The sequence below is a fragment of the Dreissena polymorpha genome, chromosome 11, assembly GCF_020536995.1.
Source record: "Dreissena polymorpha isolate Duluth1 chromosome 11, UMN_Dpol_1.0, whole genome shotgun sequence".
NCBI classification, from domain to species: domain Eukaryota; kingdom Metazoa; phylum Mollusca; class Bivalvia; order Myida; family Dreissenidae; genus Dreissena; species Dreissena polymorpha.
The window spans coordinates 73,024,214-73,038,334 of NC_068365.1; the positions used below are offsets into that span (position 1 = coordinate 73,024,214).

General features: G+C 36.4%; 2 protein-coding genes and 1 long non-coding RNA gene across 5 annotated transcripts in view; 1 reads left to right on the forward strand and 2 right to left on the reverse strand.

Annotated features, from left to right (window-relative positions):
- LOC127850898 (uncharacterized) lies at window positions 1–12,155 on the reverse strand. 2 transcript variants are annotated; one of them, XM_052384299.1, is made up of 8 exons: window positions 11,340–12,155; window positions 9,598–9,883; window positions 8,057–8,170; window positions 7,522–7,603; window positions 7,074–7,115; window positions 5,553–5,684; window positions 4,628–4,702; window positions 1–2,900 (listed from the first exon to the last, which is right to left on the reverse strand). In XM_052384299.1, exons 1-8 carry the CDS (start codon window positions 12,080–12,082, stop codon window positions 2,683–2,685), a joined length of 1,692 nt encoding a protein of 563 aa, XP_052240259.1. In that variant the 5' UTR covers window positions 12,083–12,155; the 3' UTR covers window positions 1–2,682. The 2 variants fall into 2 exon arrangements, with proteins under 2 accessions (XP_052240259.1, XP_052240260.1); XM_052384300.1 differs by lacking the exon at window positions 5,553–5,684.
- LOC127850904 (uncharacterized) overlaps window positions 9,576–14,121 on the forward strand; it is a 4,748-nt gene continuing 202 nt past the window's right edge. Inside the window, exon 1 of the long non-coding RNA XR_008035552.1 lies at window positions 9,576–9,712. This is a non-coding gene — a long non-coding RNA (uncharacterized LOC127850904). The remainder of the gene's footprint in view (window positions 9,713–14,121) is intronic.
- Window positions 12,343–14,121, reverse strand: part of LOC127850900 (uncharacterized) — a 23,205-nt gene continuing 21,426 nt past the window's right edge. For both annotated transcript variants that reach the window (XM_052384302.1, XM_052384303.1), the window contains one exon: window positions 12,343–12,586. In XM_052384302.1, the coding sequence (XP_052240262.1) occupies window positions 12,468–12,586 (119 nt within the window). In that variant the 3' untranslated portion in view covers window positions 12,343–12,467. The remainder of the gene's footprint in view (window positions 12,587–14,121) is intronic.

Genomic DNA, 14,121 nt, shown 5'->3' on the forward strand with positions numbered 1-14,121 from the left:
AACCAATTTCAAACTTGTCCAAATATCATTGGGACAAATCTTCTGACAAAGTGTCATGATGATCGTACAATAAATATGGCTTCTAGAGTTTTAACAGGGTTTTACTTTAGCCATATAAGGAAAAATGACACGCCCCCTTAGCGGCCATGTTTTTCCACCAACTAGAACCATTTTTGAACTCATCCAAGATATCATTAGGACAAATCATCTGACCAAGTTTCATAATAATCGGAAAATAAATGTGGCCTACAGAGTGTTAACAATGTTTTAGTAAAGCATGATACATAACCATATTAGGAAAAATGCCCCGCCCCCTGGTGGCCATGTTTTTTAAGCAAACAAAACTATTTTTGAACTAATCCAAGATATCATTAGGACAAATCTTCTGACCAAGTTTCATGAAGATAAGAAAATAAATGTGGCCTCTAGAGTGTTAACAAAGTTTTACTATAGCCATATAAGGTAAAATGCCCCACCCCCTGGCGGACATGTTTTTCAACCAACCAGCATCATTTTTTAACTTGTCCACGATATTTTTTGGGATGAATATTCTGACCAAGTTTCATGAAGATCGGAAAATAAATGTGGCCTCAAGAGTGTTAACAAGATTTTACAATAGCCATTTTTATAAGGAAAAATGCCCCGCCCCATGGCAGCCATGTTTTTCAAGCAAACATAATAATTTTCAAACCCATCCAAGATATTAATGAGACAAATATTCTGACCAAATTTCATGAAGATTGGACAATAAATGTGGCCTCTAGAGTGTTCACAACGTTTTACTATAGCCATATAAGGAAAAATGCCCCGCCCTTTGGCAGCCATGTTTTTCAAGCAAACGTAACCATTTTCAGCTCGTCTAAGATATCATTGAGACCAAACTTCTGACCAAATTTCATGAAGAATGGACAATAAATGTGGCCTCTAGAGTGTTAGCAATGTTTAACTAAAGACATATAAGAAAAACTCCCCCGCCCCTTGGCGGCCATGTTTTTTCACTGATCTGGACCATTTTCGAACTCGTCCAAAATATAAATAAAACCAATGTTTTGATTAAGTTTCATGATGATAAGGCAAACATTTTGACTTCTAAAGTGTTCACAAGGTTTCTCTATAGCCATATAAGGAAATTTTTTTACTGCCCCGCCCTGGCGGCCATGTTTTTCAACGGACCGGAACCAATTTTTAACTCAACCAAAATATCATTTAGACAAACATTTTGACAAAGTTACATGAAGATTGGACTTGTACAGTGTTCACAAGTTTTTTTGTTGTTTTTTTTACCTAGTGACCTAATTTTTGACCCAGCATGACCCAGTTTCGAACTCAGTCGAGGTATCAATGTGACAAATGTTCTGCAAAATTTCATGAAGATCAGACAATAAATGTGGAATCTAGAGTGTTCACAAGGCAAAATGTTGACGACATACAACGCACAAAAGGCAATCACAAAAGCTCACCATGAGCATGTTGCACTCAGGTGAGCTCAAAAGTTATGGCACAATTTTAAAGTTTTCAGACGGACGGACAAAAGCAATATATTTAACATTTAACCTTGAAGAATTACCTTGACCTTCACTTTTCACCACTCAATATGTGCAGCTTCACAAGATGCACATGCATGCCAACTGGAGCTTTGTCTGTTACCCCCACATACCGCATTGATTGATTGATTATTTTGTATGCTGTCTTCACAAAACAAGATAATACAATTTATGGCGATTTTTTAAGAATCATTATGCCATTATCATTTATAGCCATTTTGACCTTTGAACTCTTGAATTCTTTCACATGACAAGCCTTCCAATGACTTTGAACAAAATTGATGTACAGTCATTTTAAAATCTTACAATGAATGACATATTTATGGCCCAGACAAGATAATTTATTGCCATTTTTGACCTTTGAACTAAAACTACGAACTTGACCTTGGAGATATCGACATAATTCTTTCGCGCGACACACCGTCAAATGATGGTGAACAAAAGAGCCAACGATTTTAAAATCGCACAATAAACAACATAGTTATTGCCCAGACAAGCTCAATTATGGCCATTTTTTACCTTTAAACTCAAATTGTGCCCTTGTTCTTGGAAATATCGACGTAATTCTTTCGCCCGACACACTGTTCAATGATGGTGAACAAATGTGCCAAATGATTTTAAAATCTCACAATAAAAAACAAAGCTATGGCCCGGACAAGCATTTGACCTTTGAACTCCCAAGTGTGACCTTGACCTTTGAGATATTGACGTAATTTTTTTTAACGCGACACACCGTTCCATGATGGTGAACAAATGTACCGAGTCATTTAAAAATGTAACAATAAATGACATAGCTATGGTCCGTACAAACTTACAGTTTAAAACATACTAAGTGACCCCATGACCTAGTTTTTGACCTGGCATGACCCATATTCAAACTGACCTAGACATTATCTACATACAACTACTGACCAAGTTTGGTGAAGATCGGATGAAATATCGGGACAGACCGACAAACGTGACTCCTATATAGCCCCCATTACCAATTGTAATAGGGGTATAAATATCAAGTTGCTATGTTCAATATTGAAAAAGTTATGGCCATATAAGTTTTCGGCCAGATGGACAGACTGACTGACTGACGGACAGTTCAACTGCTATATGCCACCCTACCAGGGGCATAAACATATTCCACAGTTCAACAATTCTTTTTCCATTTTTGTTTTTTCATAATAATGTTATGGACCCTTGCCCTTATCTGGGCCACTGTTCTTCCGGTAAGTATTTTTAGGGACCCCATTATTTTTGAGCCAGATGGCATTATTTTTTCTCTTAATTCATCTCTAAAAAAGTTCATGAAACATATGTTCTCTTCGCTGGCCCACTTTCGTTTCATTCCTTTTCTTGTCCCTGTCCCTAAAACAAGAATAGATATAAAAAATAAAATAGCAATGAGTATCATGTCAGTGTTTTTTTTCAGTTTTGGGGGAAAGGGGTCGGGTCCCCTGAGAGGGGGATAATTCACGCATAAAAGGGGAAATTTCAATTCTAAGCAAGTAACATACAAAATCAAGTTGTAACACCATAATTCACCATACACAGAGCGAAAAACATTATTCCAACTTTTTTTTGTCATCAACATGTTATGTTTATGTTCAAAGATCAACATTTTTTGGCTTTTCTGTGAATTATTTAAACGAGGTATTGATTAAAATTGAACTACACTTCCAAGAGGGGAAATTTTCAAATATTTTTTGGAAAAATATACACTCTAAGCAGCAAACTCATTTGGTCAGTGACTGTAAGCCGTTTATTTTGTTGACTTTTCTACTGAATTGATCCTTGCACACAAAGTATCAACATAACAAGTCAGTGTTCTGCCGTGGATGCGCCCTTGTGTTATTGTCGCAAAAAACAAATATTTGTCCCCACCCGTTTTCTGTATATGGGTCCGCGGGCGCACATGAATTAGAAATAAAAACTAATCGATTCAATTTGTAAGTCGGTAAAGTAATCGAGTGAATGTGTAACCAGAACAAACTATTTCATTGTACATAACTCATTTCGCAGCCAATGGTTAATTTATTTAATATTAACACTCTATTTCATTGGTAAGTTGAGATTATAACAACCAATCAGATATCAAGGAAATTTCCGAAACTATCAAAATGGCTTAAAGTGACAGGCCAGAGAAAAAAAAATCCATTTATTTTTTTTCCTCCGGCAAGTAAAATTAGAAAATGGGAAGACTCTGTTGGGTTGTTAACCCAACAGAGTCTTCCCAAGTCCCTACATTGTTTAGCAATTACGAAAAAGTCTGCCCTTAAACGTACATTACAAGAAAATTGGCTTCAAAAATGTCCTTGGTCACTGTTTGACAACAACAAAATGACATGCAGATTGTGCATAAAGCAAAAAAGAAAACGCCTTTACTATCGGTATTTCTAATTATCGAACAAGTACTTTGACATGCCATGCGGAGTCCAATGACCATAAATCTGTTCAAAGTTTTGTAAATATGTTGACAACTGTTTGACAGTGTTAAAAAGTTGTTTGAATGTTCCAGTTTTAATAACAATGTTACAACCTGACTGTTAGAAGTTTAAGCAAGTTTAATCAAGTTAAAGGTTATTAGTTTCCACACATTTAATTCTGCTACAAAAATATTTCTGTGTCCCCATATTTTTTCTTTTTGTCCCCACTTTTGTAATCCTAAAGGGTCCCCAACAGTAAAATTTCACGGCAGAACACCGCAAGTGATACAATGATTGAATATTGTAGAGCAAGGTTTTCCTGATAAAAATGCACAAAACCTGAACATGTTAGGAGGTAAAATGAACTGAAACTGTTTTAACACCAGTTTAAAACAATTTTTCACACATATAAGAACTGACAGTTCGCAGAACTATCATTTCTTGGAAGAACAAGTACTTAACATTAACTTCCATAGCAAACTGCCTACTTTGTACTTTACAAGGACTTTTACAAGCACATTGTTGTAACCCTGTAGATCACAGAGGAGGTCGTCTAGAGCATCACACTTGACTTGGACTACTCATTTACTTTAATACAGTCATGACATAAGACTCTGTCACATAATGATAGAAAATGCAGAGAAACCCGTCTTCAAATTTAGTTCATACCTTGAGGATTTGGCTGCCTCATTTCATCATGGGTCAGACTGGCTGGCCCTTCACTGGCAGCAGTTGACATGGACTCTGAAAGAACCAAAGTGAAACCTGTAGATTGCATATGATAAGCACAGTCAACACTGGCATGTTGTATCACGAGAGGCTCTGACTCCTGTACAGATTCTAGACTGTGGGTGTCTTCAACAGTTGCCTCAATGACTGTAAACATATAATGTCAACAGTGGGGTCTTGTATGTCTATTATTCATTGGTGGGTCTTGCTGAAATCTATAGAAAACATGCATGCCCCCCATATGGCCTGTCCGTTGTAGTGGCAGCCATTGTGTGAATACGTTTTTTGTCACTGTGACCTTGACCTTTGACCTAGTGACCTGAAATCAATAGGGGTCATCTGCAAGTCACGATCAATGTACATATGAAGTGTCATGATCCTAGGCAAAAGCGTTCTTGAGTTATAATCCGAAAATCATTTTACTATTTCGGGTCACCGTGACCTTGACCTTGTGACCTCAAAATCAATAGGGGTCATCTGCGAGTCATGATCAAACTACCTATGAAGTTTCATGATCCTAGGCGTATGCGTTCTTGAGTTATAATCCAGAAACCATTGTACAATTTCGGGTCACCTTGACCTTTGACCTCAAAATCAAAAGGGGTCATCTGCAAGTCATGATCAATGTACCTATGAAGTTTCATGATCCTAGGCCCAAGCGTTCTTGAGTTATCGTCTGACGACCACCTGGTGGACAGACGGACCGATTGACATGAGCAAAGCAATATCCCCCCTCTTCTTCGAAGGGGGGCATAAATATATATTGGCTTGGACAACAGAAAATTGTACTAGAATATATAGTCTACAGTTGGGTCATGTCTTTATCATCAATAGGTGGGCCTTTATTATATGATAATAGAAATACCATGGGTCAGACTGGCTGGCTCTTCACTTGGCTCCCTCCTATCATGGGTCAGACTGGCTGGCTCTTCACTTGGCTCCCTCCTATCATGGGTCAGACTGCCTGGCTCTTCACTGTCAGCAGTTGACATGGACTCTGAAAGAACCAAAGTGAAACCTGTAGATTGCATATGATCAGCACAGTTAACACTGGCCTGTTGTATCATGAGAGGCTCTGACTCCTGTATAGATTCTAGACTGTGGGTGTCTTTAACAGTTGCCTCAATGCCTGTAAACATATAATGTCAACAGTGGGGTCTTGTATGTCTATTATCCATTGGTGGGTCTTGCTGAAATCTATAGAAAACATGCATGCCCCCCATATGGGCTGTCCGTTGTAGTGGAAGCCATTGTGTGAATACGTTTTTTGTCACTGTGACCTTGACCTTTGACCTAGTGACCTGAAAATCAATAGGGGTTATCTGCGAGTCACGATCAATGTACTAATGAAGTGTCATGATCCTAGGCAAAAGCGTTCTTGAGTTATCATCCGAAAACCATTTAACTATTTCGGGTCACCGTGACCTTGACCTCAAAATCAATAGGGGTCATCTGCGAGTAATGATCAATCTACCCATGAAGTTTCATGATCCTAGCCGTATGCGTTCTTGAGTTATCATCCGGAAACCATTTTACTATTTCTGGTCACCGTGACCTTGACCTTTGACCTAGTGACCTCAAAATCTGTAGGGGTCATCTGCGAGTCATGATCAATCTACCCATGAAGTTTCATGATCCTAGGCGTATGCGTTCTTGAGTTATCATCCAGAAACCATTTTACTATTTCGGGTCACTGTGACCTTGACCTTTGACCTAGTGACCTCAAAATCAATAGGGGTCATCTGCAAGTCATGATCAATGTACCTATGAAGTTTCATGATCCTAGCCCCAAGCGTTCTTGAGTTATCATCCGGAAACCACCTGGTGGACGGACCGACCGACAGACCGACATGTGCAAAGCAAAATACCCCCTCTTCTTCGAAGGGTGGCATAAATATATATTTGCTTGGACAATGGAAAATTGTACTAGAATATATAGTCTACACTTGGGTCTTGTCTTTATCATCAATAGGTGAGCCTTTATTATATGATAACAGAAATAACAAAGGAAATGTTTTGTTTTCCAAAAGCACTTCTAAAAGTGTTTTTTTATGCTTTTCGGTTTAAGGTATGAGATGTACACAAAATAACAACACACATATCCCCCACTAAAATATGTTATAAGACCTGCTTACAATTTAAATCAGAAAATCTTCATACTTGCAAGTTAAGTTATTTATCCTTTAAATCATTAAAATAACTCAGAAACAGAAATGTCTAATTGAGCATATAAACTATTTCATAAGGTGTCCAAATCTTAAGGTATTCCTATACTTCTTTTTTTTTTTTAATGGGCTACCATAACAATGACTCTGTTATGGACCACTTTCATAATACAAATGAACAGTGGCCAATGATCTATTATGGGTATAAATAACTATTTTACCTTCTTGATGGCCATCTTCGTCTTCAATTGGAAGAGGTAAATCTGTAAAAAATGATTTTTTATTTTAGAAATAACTAGTTATAGAAAAAAATAACCAGAAGTCACTCTTGATATGACAGTAAATATTTTCAATACTTCAAGGTTGTTAAAAAGTATTTTGTTGCATTAGCATTTCTTTGAGAGGATAAACAATTTTCAAGGCACATAAAATAGGTTTGCCTATTTTTACCACGTAAATTTTAGACTTATTGAATTAACGTGGCCAAAACAAGGGCCCCGCCTTTCAAACAATGTTTTACATCGTTTGTCTGTTCTCAAGCGCTCTGTTTTGTTCTGAAGAATGATCATTCAGTCGAATTTACTGACAGCCATAGGAGAGAAAGTATCAAAAATTCTCCATCCCAATTCAGTAAAATGAATTATATTAATAAAATTCTTATAATCAAACCTTCTACTACTATGTCCTTCATCTGCCTTCCCTTCCACTCATTGACTTTACCATTTTCAACAGCATACAACATCAGGGCAACCTATAAAATTTCAAGAAGACCATAATATTCCAGTGTCAACAATACTTCCATCATAACAACGACAATATATTGCAATACGGTTTTTGGCGTATTGTTGCAGCACTATGAGATACGCATGTAATCCAAATATCAAGTTGCTGTTTTCAATATTTCAAAAGTTATGATCAAACGTTTAAGTTTTGGTAAAAGTTTTGGACACACACACACCGTGACACGCACACACATACAAAGAAAGACAAGCCAAAAACAATATACCCCCGTTCATTCGATCCAGGGGGCATAAAAGGCCATTAATGCAAAGCATACTAGTCAAAGTCAACATCAGATATGGTCTTACTATGGCTGCCTGTTAAATTATTCTTTCTTTTAGCCCTCTTAGTTACAATATAGCATTTAGTTTTTCAAATATATGTGTATGGAAAATTTAAAGATTTTTATTAATGAAATATATACCTTTGAGAGTTCCATGGTACTGGAAGACAACTGATAATATTCCTTGTGTGTCTTCACATCATGTCCCAGATGCTTTGCAAGCAATTTTAGTTCACCATGAGTCATGTCAAGAATCTACAAAGCATGTTAATTCTTGATTATATTCACAAATATGCAGTCATCATTCCAGTTTGCTGCCAATTTAACAAATTTTTTTTGCATCTTCTACAGAAAAGATGTACACAAGAAAGCTTTTATCTGTATAGTTGTAGTCATTATGGTGCTCCAAATTCTTGTAATCACACCATGCATTTACAGAGTCAAAAATTTTGTAATGTTTAATTCTGAAAAAGCCAACACGTGGTTTGGTATTTACATGATCCGCCATTTTGCAAATAGCTACTTCCTGTATATATGCCAAAATTTATGTTAAATATAACAATTGGGTCTAACAATTTAAAATCAATTATTGGGTTCTCACAGATAACCATTTTCTGTCATACAAAAGCTGCCAAAATCAAAGGTCTCCATAAAAGTTTTTATTATAATTTATTCACAAATTGATGGCAAGCAAATTCAACATAATTACTTATTCCTGTATAAAAGCCGAAGTATACATGTATGTATGTATGCCATTAAACTGGAAGAGAATGTAGTATAATTGCTGAAAGTCTAAATAAATATTGTGCCATAATAAAGAAACCTTCAGGTCACAATATCTCATCTGTACAGGGATATGAAACAAAGACCATAATTCTTAAATGGCTTAAACAATCCAATATTTGCACAACTAGACTTTAGAAGTAATTGTGAACGATTGTACCAGTTTGTAAAATAAAAAATAAGTACTGAATTATAAATAGAAAGTTCAATATTGAACCTTGAATGTTTCAAGAAATGATTTTTTATTTGACAAGGATAACACATTTGCATACATTTAATATGGCCATATTCGAACCAAAGCAAATACATACATATAAAACAACATAACAATTTCTTGATTTAACAGCAAAGTTTAATATAAAATAACAAATCTATGTATCAAAGACTAAAGTAAACAAAAGGACTGCAATGGTCGCTCAAGGTATATTGACAGCAAGTAAGAAATGCTGAACCAATGATTGGCAAATCACCATGACAAAGTAACCTTGGAACTTTTGAAGAATGTCAAATATTTAGCTGCTGGGCTGTGTTGTATTTAAGGCGTAGGTTTCATAAGAAGGTATAACCATTTAACTCTATGCTTTACTTGTGACCAAAGAGGCAGGCAAACTTTGACTCCAGGGGCATAATTTGAACAATCTTGGTAGTGGACAACTCAGTAATTACAAACCAAATACCATTCTCTGGACCTTGTGGTTTCAGACACGATTATACATTTTATTACTATATACCTCAGGCTCCTATGAACCAGTGAGGATTTTTAAGTGGTTTTCACTATCAGTCTGTCTACCCATTTTTACCTGTTTCTAACTGTCCTAGTTAAGGTTTAAAACTATAATTTGTTCAGTTCAAAGTGCTTCAAATATGCTGCATAACCTAAGGTTTTAGGGTATAATTACCTGTGACACTGTAGCAATGTATTTTCTCAATAAGGTTGTTGTTATCCTTTCAGGCCTCTGCAGTCCCGGGCATTCTCGAACCAATTCATGCATAGCTCGACTGCCAGATAATGGAGTAAGAGCATTTAATCTGGAGAAAAGATAGGGATTGTCTCTTGGAACTGATACCAATGAACTACTTCTTGTCTCCACCAGGACATTTATAGCTGATTTTACATCTGGAGTTAATAATATACATGCTGTCACATTCTTCTTTGATTTTCCACGCACTTCAAGCATGTCCATTCTGAAAATATTTCATAAATAAAAAAACATTAGGCACAAAGTGACTTCCCAAACAGATACAAAAAAGTGACTTTTAACATGTTTTTCTATATTTAACCTTGTGACCTAGTTTTTGAGCTCATATGACCCAGCTTCAATCTCTGGCAAAATTTCATTGTGACAAATGTTCTGACCAAGTTTCATGAAGATTGGCCAATAAATGTGGCTAATATAGTGTCAACAAGTTTTCACTAAAGCCATATAAGGACAACTGCCCCCCCCCCCCTGGCGGCCATGTTTTTCAACAAACCATAACCATTTTCAAACTCACTCAAGCTATTGTTAGAACAAATGTTCAGATCAGTGGCCATGTTTTTCATTCAACTGGAACCATTTTCGAACTCGTCCAAGATATTATTGGGACACATGTTTTGACCAAGTTTCATGAAGATTGGACTAAAAATGTGACTTCTAAAGTGTTAACAAGGTTTTACTATAGCCATATAAGGAAAACTGCCACGCCCCCTGGCGGCCATGTTTTTCAACCAACCGGAACCATTTTCTCACTCGTCCAAGATATTATTGGCACACATGTTCTTACAAAGTTTCATGAAGATTGGACTAAAAATTTGACTTCTAGAGTTTTAACAAGGTTTTACTATAGCCATATAAGGAAAACTGCCACGCCCCCTGGCGGCCATGTTTTTTAACCAACCGGAAACATTTTCGAACTCGTCCAAGATATTATTGGGACACATGTTCTGACAAAGTTTCATGAAGATTGGACAATAAATGTGACTTCTAGAGTGTTAACAAGGTTTTACTATAGCAAACTGCCACGCCCCCTGGCGGCCATGTTTTTCAATCAACCGGAACCATTTTCGAACTCGTCCGAGATATTATTGGGACACATGTTCTGAGTAAGTTTCGTGATGATTGGACAATAAATGTGGCCTCTAGAGTGCTAACAAGGTAAATGTTGACGACGCACGACGGACAAAAGGCGTTCACAATAGCTCACCATGAGCACGTTGTGCTCAGGTGAGCTAAAAACAACAAGAAATCTGTGTTTCAAATGCAAACAAAAACAAAAACAACATATCAGGGGTGTCAATTGGCTAAAATCTAAAATCCTTAAAATAGGCATTTCGTTTTGGGGCCAGAGCAAAAGAGGGTTAATAATTCATGTAAACTTTGTTTACAATTGTATATAACTTTGTAAACAATATGTTAAAGTAAAATAATTTGTGTTTAAGATGACATTTTGTGATAATTATCTTAAAATTCCAGTAAAAAATCCTCTGATTTATATCAATATCAAAATTGGTCCTTAAGGGCCAAAATCCTGATTTCAGGCGTAATCCTGAACTTCGACGCCTCTGCATATTTAAGGTCAAAAACACAATTTATGCAAAACTAAATATCTAGATACATATTTAAGTTCCTAGGATGCTTATTACAATGAAGACAAAACTTGCCTTTTTGCAAACTCTCTCTCAGTGTCAGACAATGAGGCACGAAACTCTTCAGTCCCCGTCCACTCTGGTCTGTTCTGGTATGCTTCCAGGAGCATGTCTTCAACTTCTGCAATTCTTCTTTTGTTGAAAATGTACAGTCTGCACATAGTCGCCTTTGCCAGTCTAGTCCAACTTCCAGGATTAGGACAAGCACGAAGAACTCTGACTTCATTCTCTATGATCTGTTTTATATAATCCCTGAACTTGACAAGATCATCGGTTTCTGGTATGCACGTTAATTTGTTCATATCACGAACAGTTTTCTGTCTTGTCATTGGAGCATTTACTCGATATTTCCATTCTGCATCAAACAACACTTTGAACAGTCTTGTTTCCTCTGCCATTTCATTTGAATTGCGTCTTACAGAATAGCCATTTTTAATCATTATACAATGACCAAGCAGATGACCCATTTTGTTAGCAACGGTGACACTGTTATGCGACAGACTCAAGGTGCTATTAACAACCAGGTCAAAGTTATCTTTACAAAGAAGCTTGTTCAAGCTGACCATTGGCAGATGCTCACTTGCTTTTATCACTAGACGAGCCAAGGTCCTAGCATTTTGGCTAATCCTATGCATATCATTTTTCTTCTGTATGTGTTTCCCTCCCAATGCACACACCTGCATTGAACTGAACAACTTAATAATAGTATCTTTTTTAACAACTTCCTTTATATCATCATCATGCATTGTGCGTAGCATTTCTGCAACAGCCTTTTCATTTTCAGTATGCAAACAACCGTAAAGTAGGCTTTTGGCCTTCCGTACAGCATTTTTGTGTCCGTCATATTATCACCTTTAGTATCATTTGGCCGCATTTTACACGAAAGGAGATGATGCCATAATAGTTTTTTCAAGTAAAATCCTTTACAGTATACACAAGGAACATAATCTTGGTGTGAATGATGTTTTTCCTGATCGATGTTTTCTCTTCGTGCTGTAATGAGGACACCTTCACCTGTACTAATAACATCTATATTGTGTTTGAAGTTACCTTCATTCACAAGTTCTGTGAAAAGATTTTCCCTCTGCTTTGATTTCTTTGGCAGAAGTCGGATTTGAAGAACCTTTTGACGTTCCTTGTGGGTTAAGAGATGTCTAGATATTTTGGATTTAACCGCCTTCTTGCAGTAAACACAGAAGTTAATTTTGTCATATCTCTTTTGACAGCCATCCCGTGGTAATTTTTTGACTGCAGATAAACACCTACAAAAACAAAACACATTTATCAGATCTTTACAGTAACTATTGACCTTAACTGACTGTGCTAAACCCTGATAATCTGACCATCTCAATACTTCATGCCTAATGTGTTTAGGAGACTAAAATATGTAACAATCTACTACATAACTGATATGAGAGTACATGTCACTTTATTTTTTATACAGACACAAGGCTTCCTAATTCTTTTTAACATTAAAGTACATTTATACTGCTTTGGGTGGCAAAAAGGGAATGGTTTTCAAGTCCTATAAAAAAAAATGTTCGTAACGCAAATACAAGAAAATTGCACATTTATGACATTTTCAATTTTTTTTTAACTGATAGATAGAAATACAAGAGCACCACAAAACGTTGCCACGCTCGGCTGCGAAAGCTTGCCAGAATTTTTTTCTTTTTAGAGGTCACATATACCTTGACCTTTGACCTAGTGACCCAAAAATGGGTGTGGTGTGTCAAACTCGTCAAGGTGCAGCTACATATGAAGTTTCAATGTTATAGGTGGAAGCGCTTTTATTGTAGATGCAATGTTCAAAACCTTAACAAAATGTAAAGGTTTAAGTGGACAACGACGGACACGACGAGCTGGCTATGGCATTACCTCGGGTTTTCTCCGAAAACAGCCGAGCTAAAAATATATTAGGCAAATGTTAAATTACTGATCTTTTTCAAGTTAACATAATTTACATGATATGGAGATAAACTGTTTCCAACAGCAAAAATCAACCATCCATTATTGTGTACCATATTACATGTAGTTTTTCTACACTGAACCGTGAATACCGACATGATGTTGTAATTTGCATTTAAAAATGAAACCAAACTAATTTAGTGCTTCATTCTAAAACAATGATATTATATTTTCTTTTACAATTTGAATCAACAAGGTATGCAAATAGAATAAAATACCAAATTTTATTTTATTTTGAACATTTCTATATATTTTGGGAACCTCTTTTTTCATTTATTACTTCATTGTATGTTACACATGTTTCACATGACCATGTTTATCTAATAACAATCATCAAACCAGTCGTCGAAATTCGCACTAGTCTGACAGCAAAAAACTAGTATTTTTTCTTTCGGGCTTGTAGGAAATCCAATATTACAAGCCCGACGTGCTTGTACAATTTATTAAACAGAAAACGAGTTCCACTTTCATTTTCAATATTTGTAAACAAAGTTTTGAGCTGCTTAAATCAACAGCCGCTTATGTTTGAACACACTGCGCACATGTGCTGGGCAATCAGCCGATAATTGTATTACTGCGCATAAAGCGCATGGTTTTGTGATTCCCGGATTACTATTATGTAAAATTATGTTATGCGTTGCGTTTGGGACACAGAGAGTAATGGCCGAACAGTTGTCATTCAAGTACGTCATTGAGGAATGCAAATCTGAGGTCACTGTGATTGACACATTTGTCAACTAGCTTTTTGTAGAATAACCTGGCACTTAATTGCTTATATATTTCCGGGTGGTTCAGGTTTGCTCTCTCTTTCACATGGATATATGGGATA

Coding starts and splice junctions, on each gene's coding strand:
- LOC127850898 (XM_052384299.1), bottom strand. CDS start 12,082: ATGCTACGCACAATGCATGATGATGATATAAAGGAAGTTGTTAAAAAA. Junction 8,171..9,597: donor ACATTGCTACAGTGTCACAG/GTAATTATACCC, acceptor CATGCTTTGTAG/ATTCTTGACATGACTCATGG. Junction 5,685..7,073: donor CGAAGATGGCCATCAAGAAG/GTAAAATAGTTA, acceptor TGGTTCTTTCAG/AGTCCATGTCAACTGCTGAC.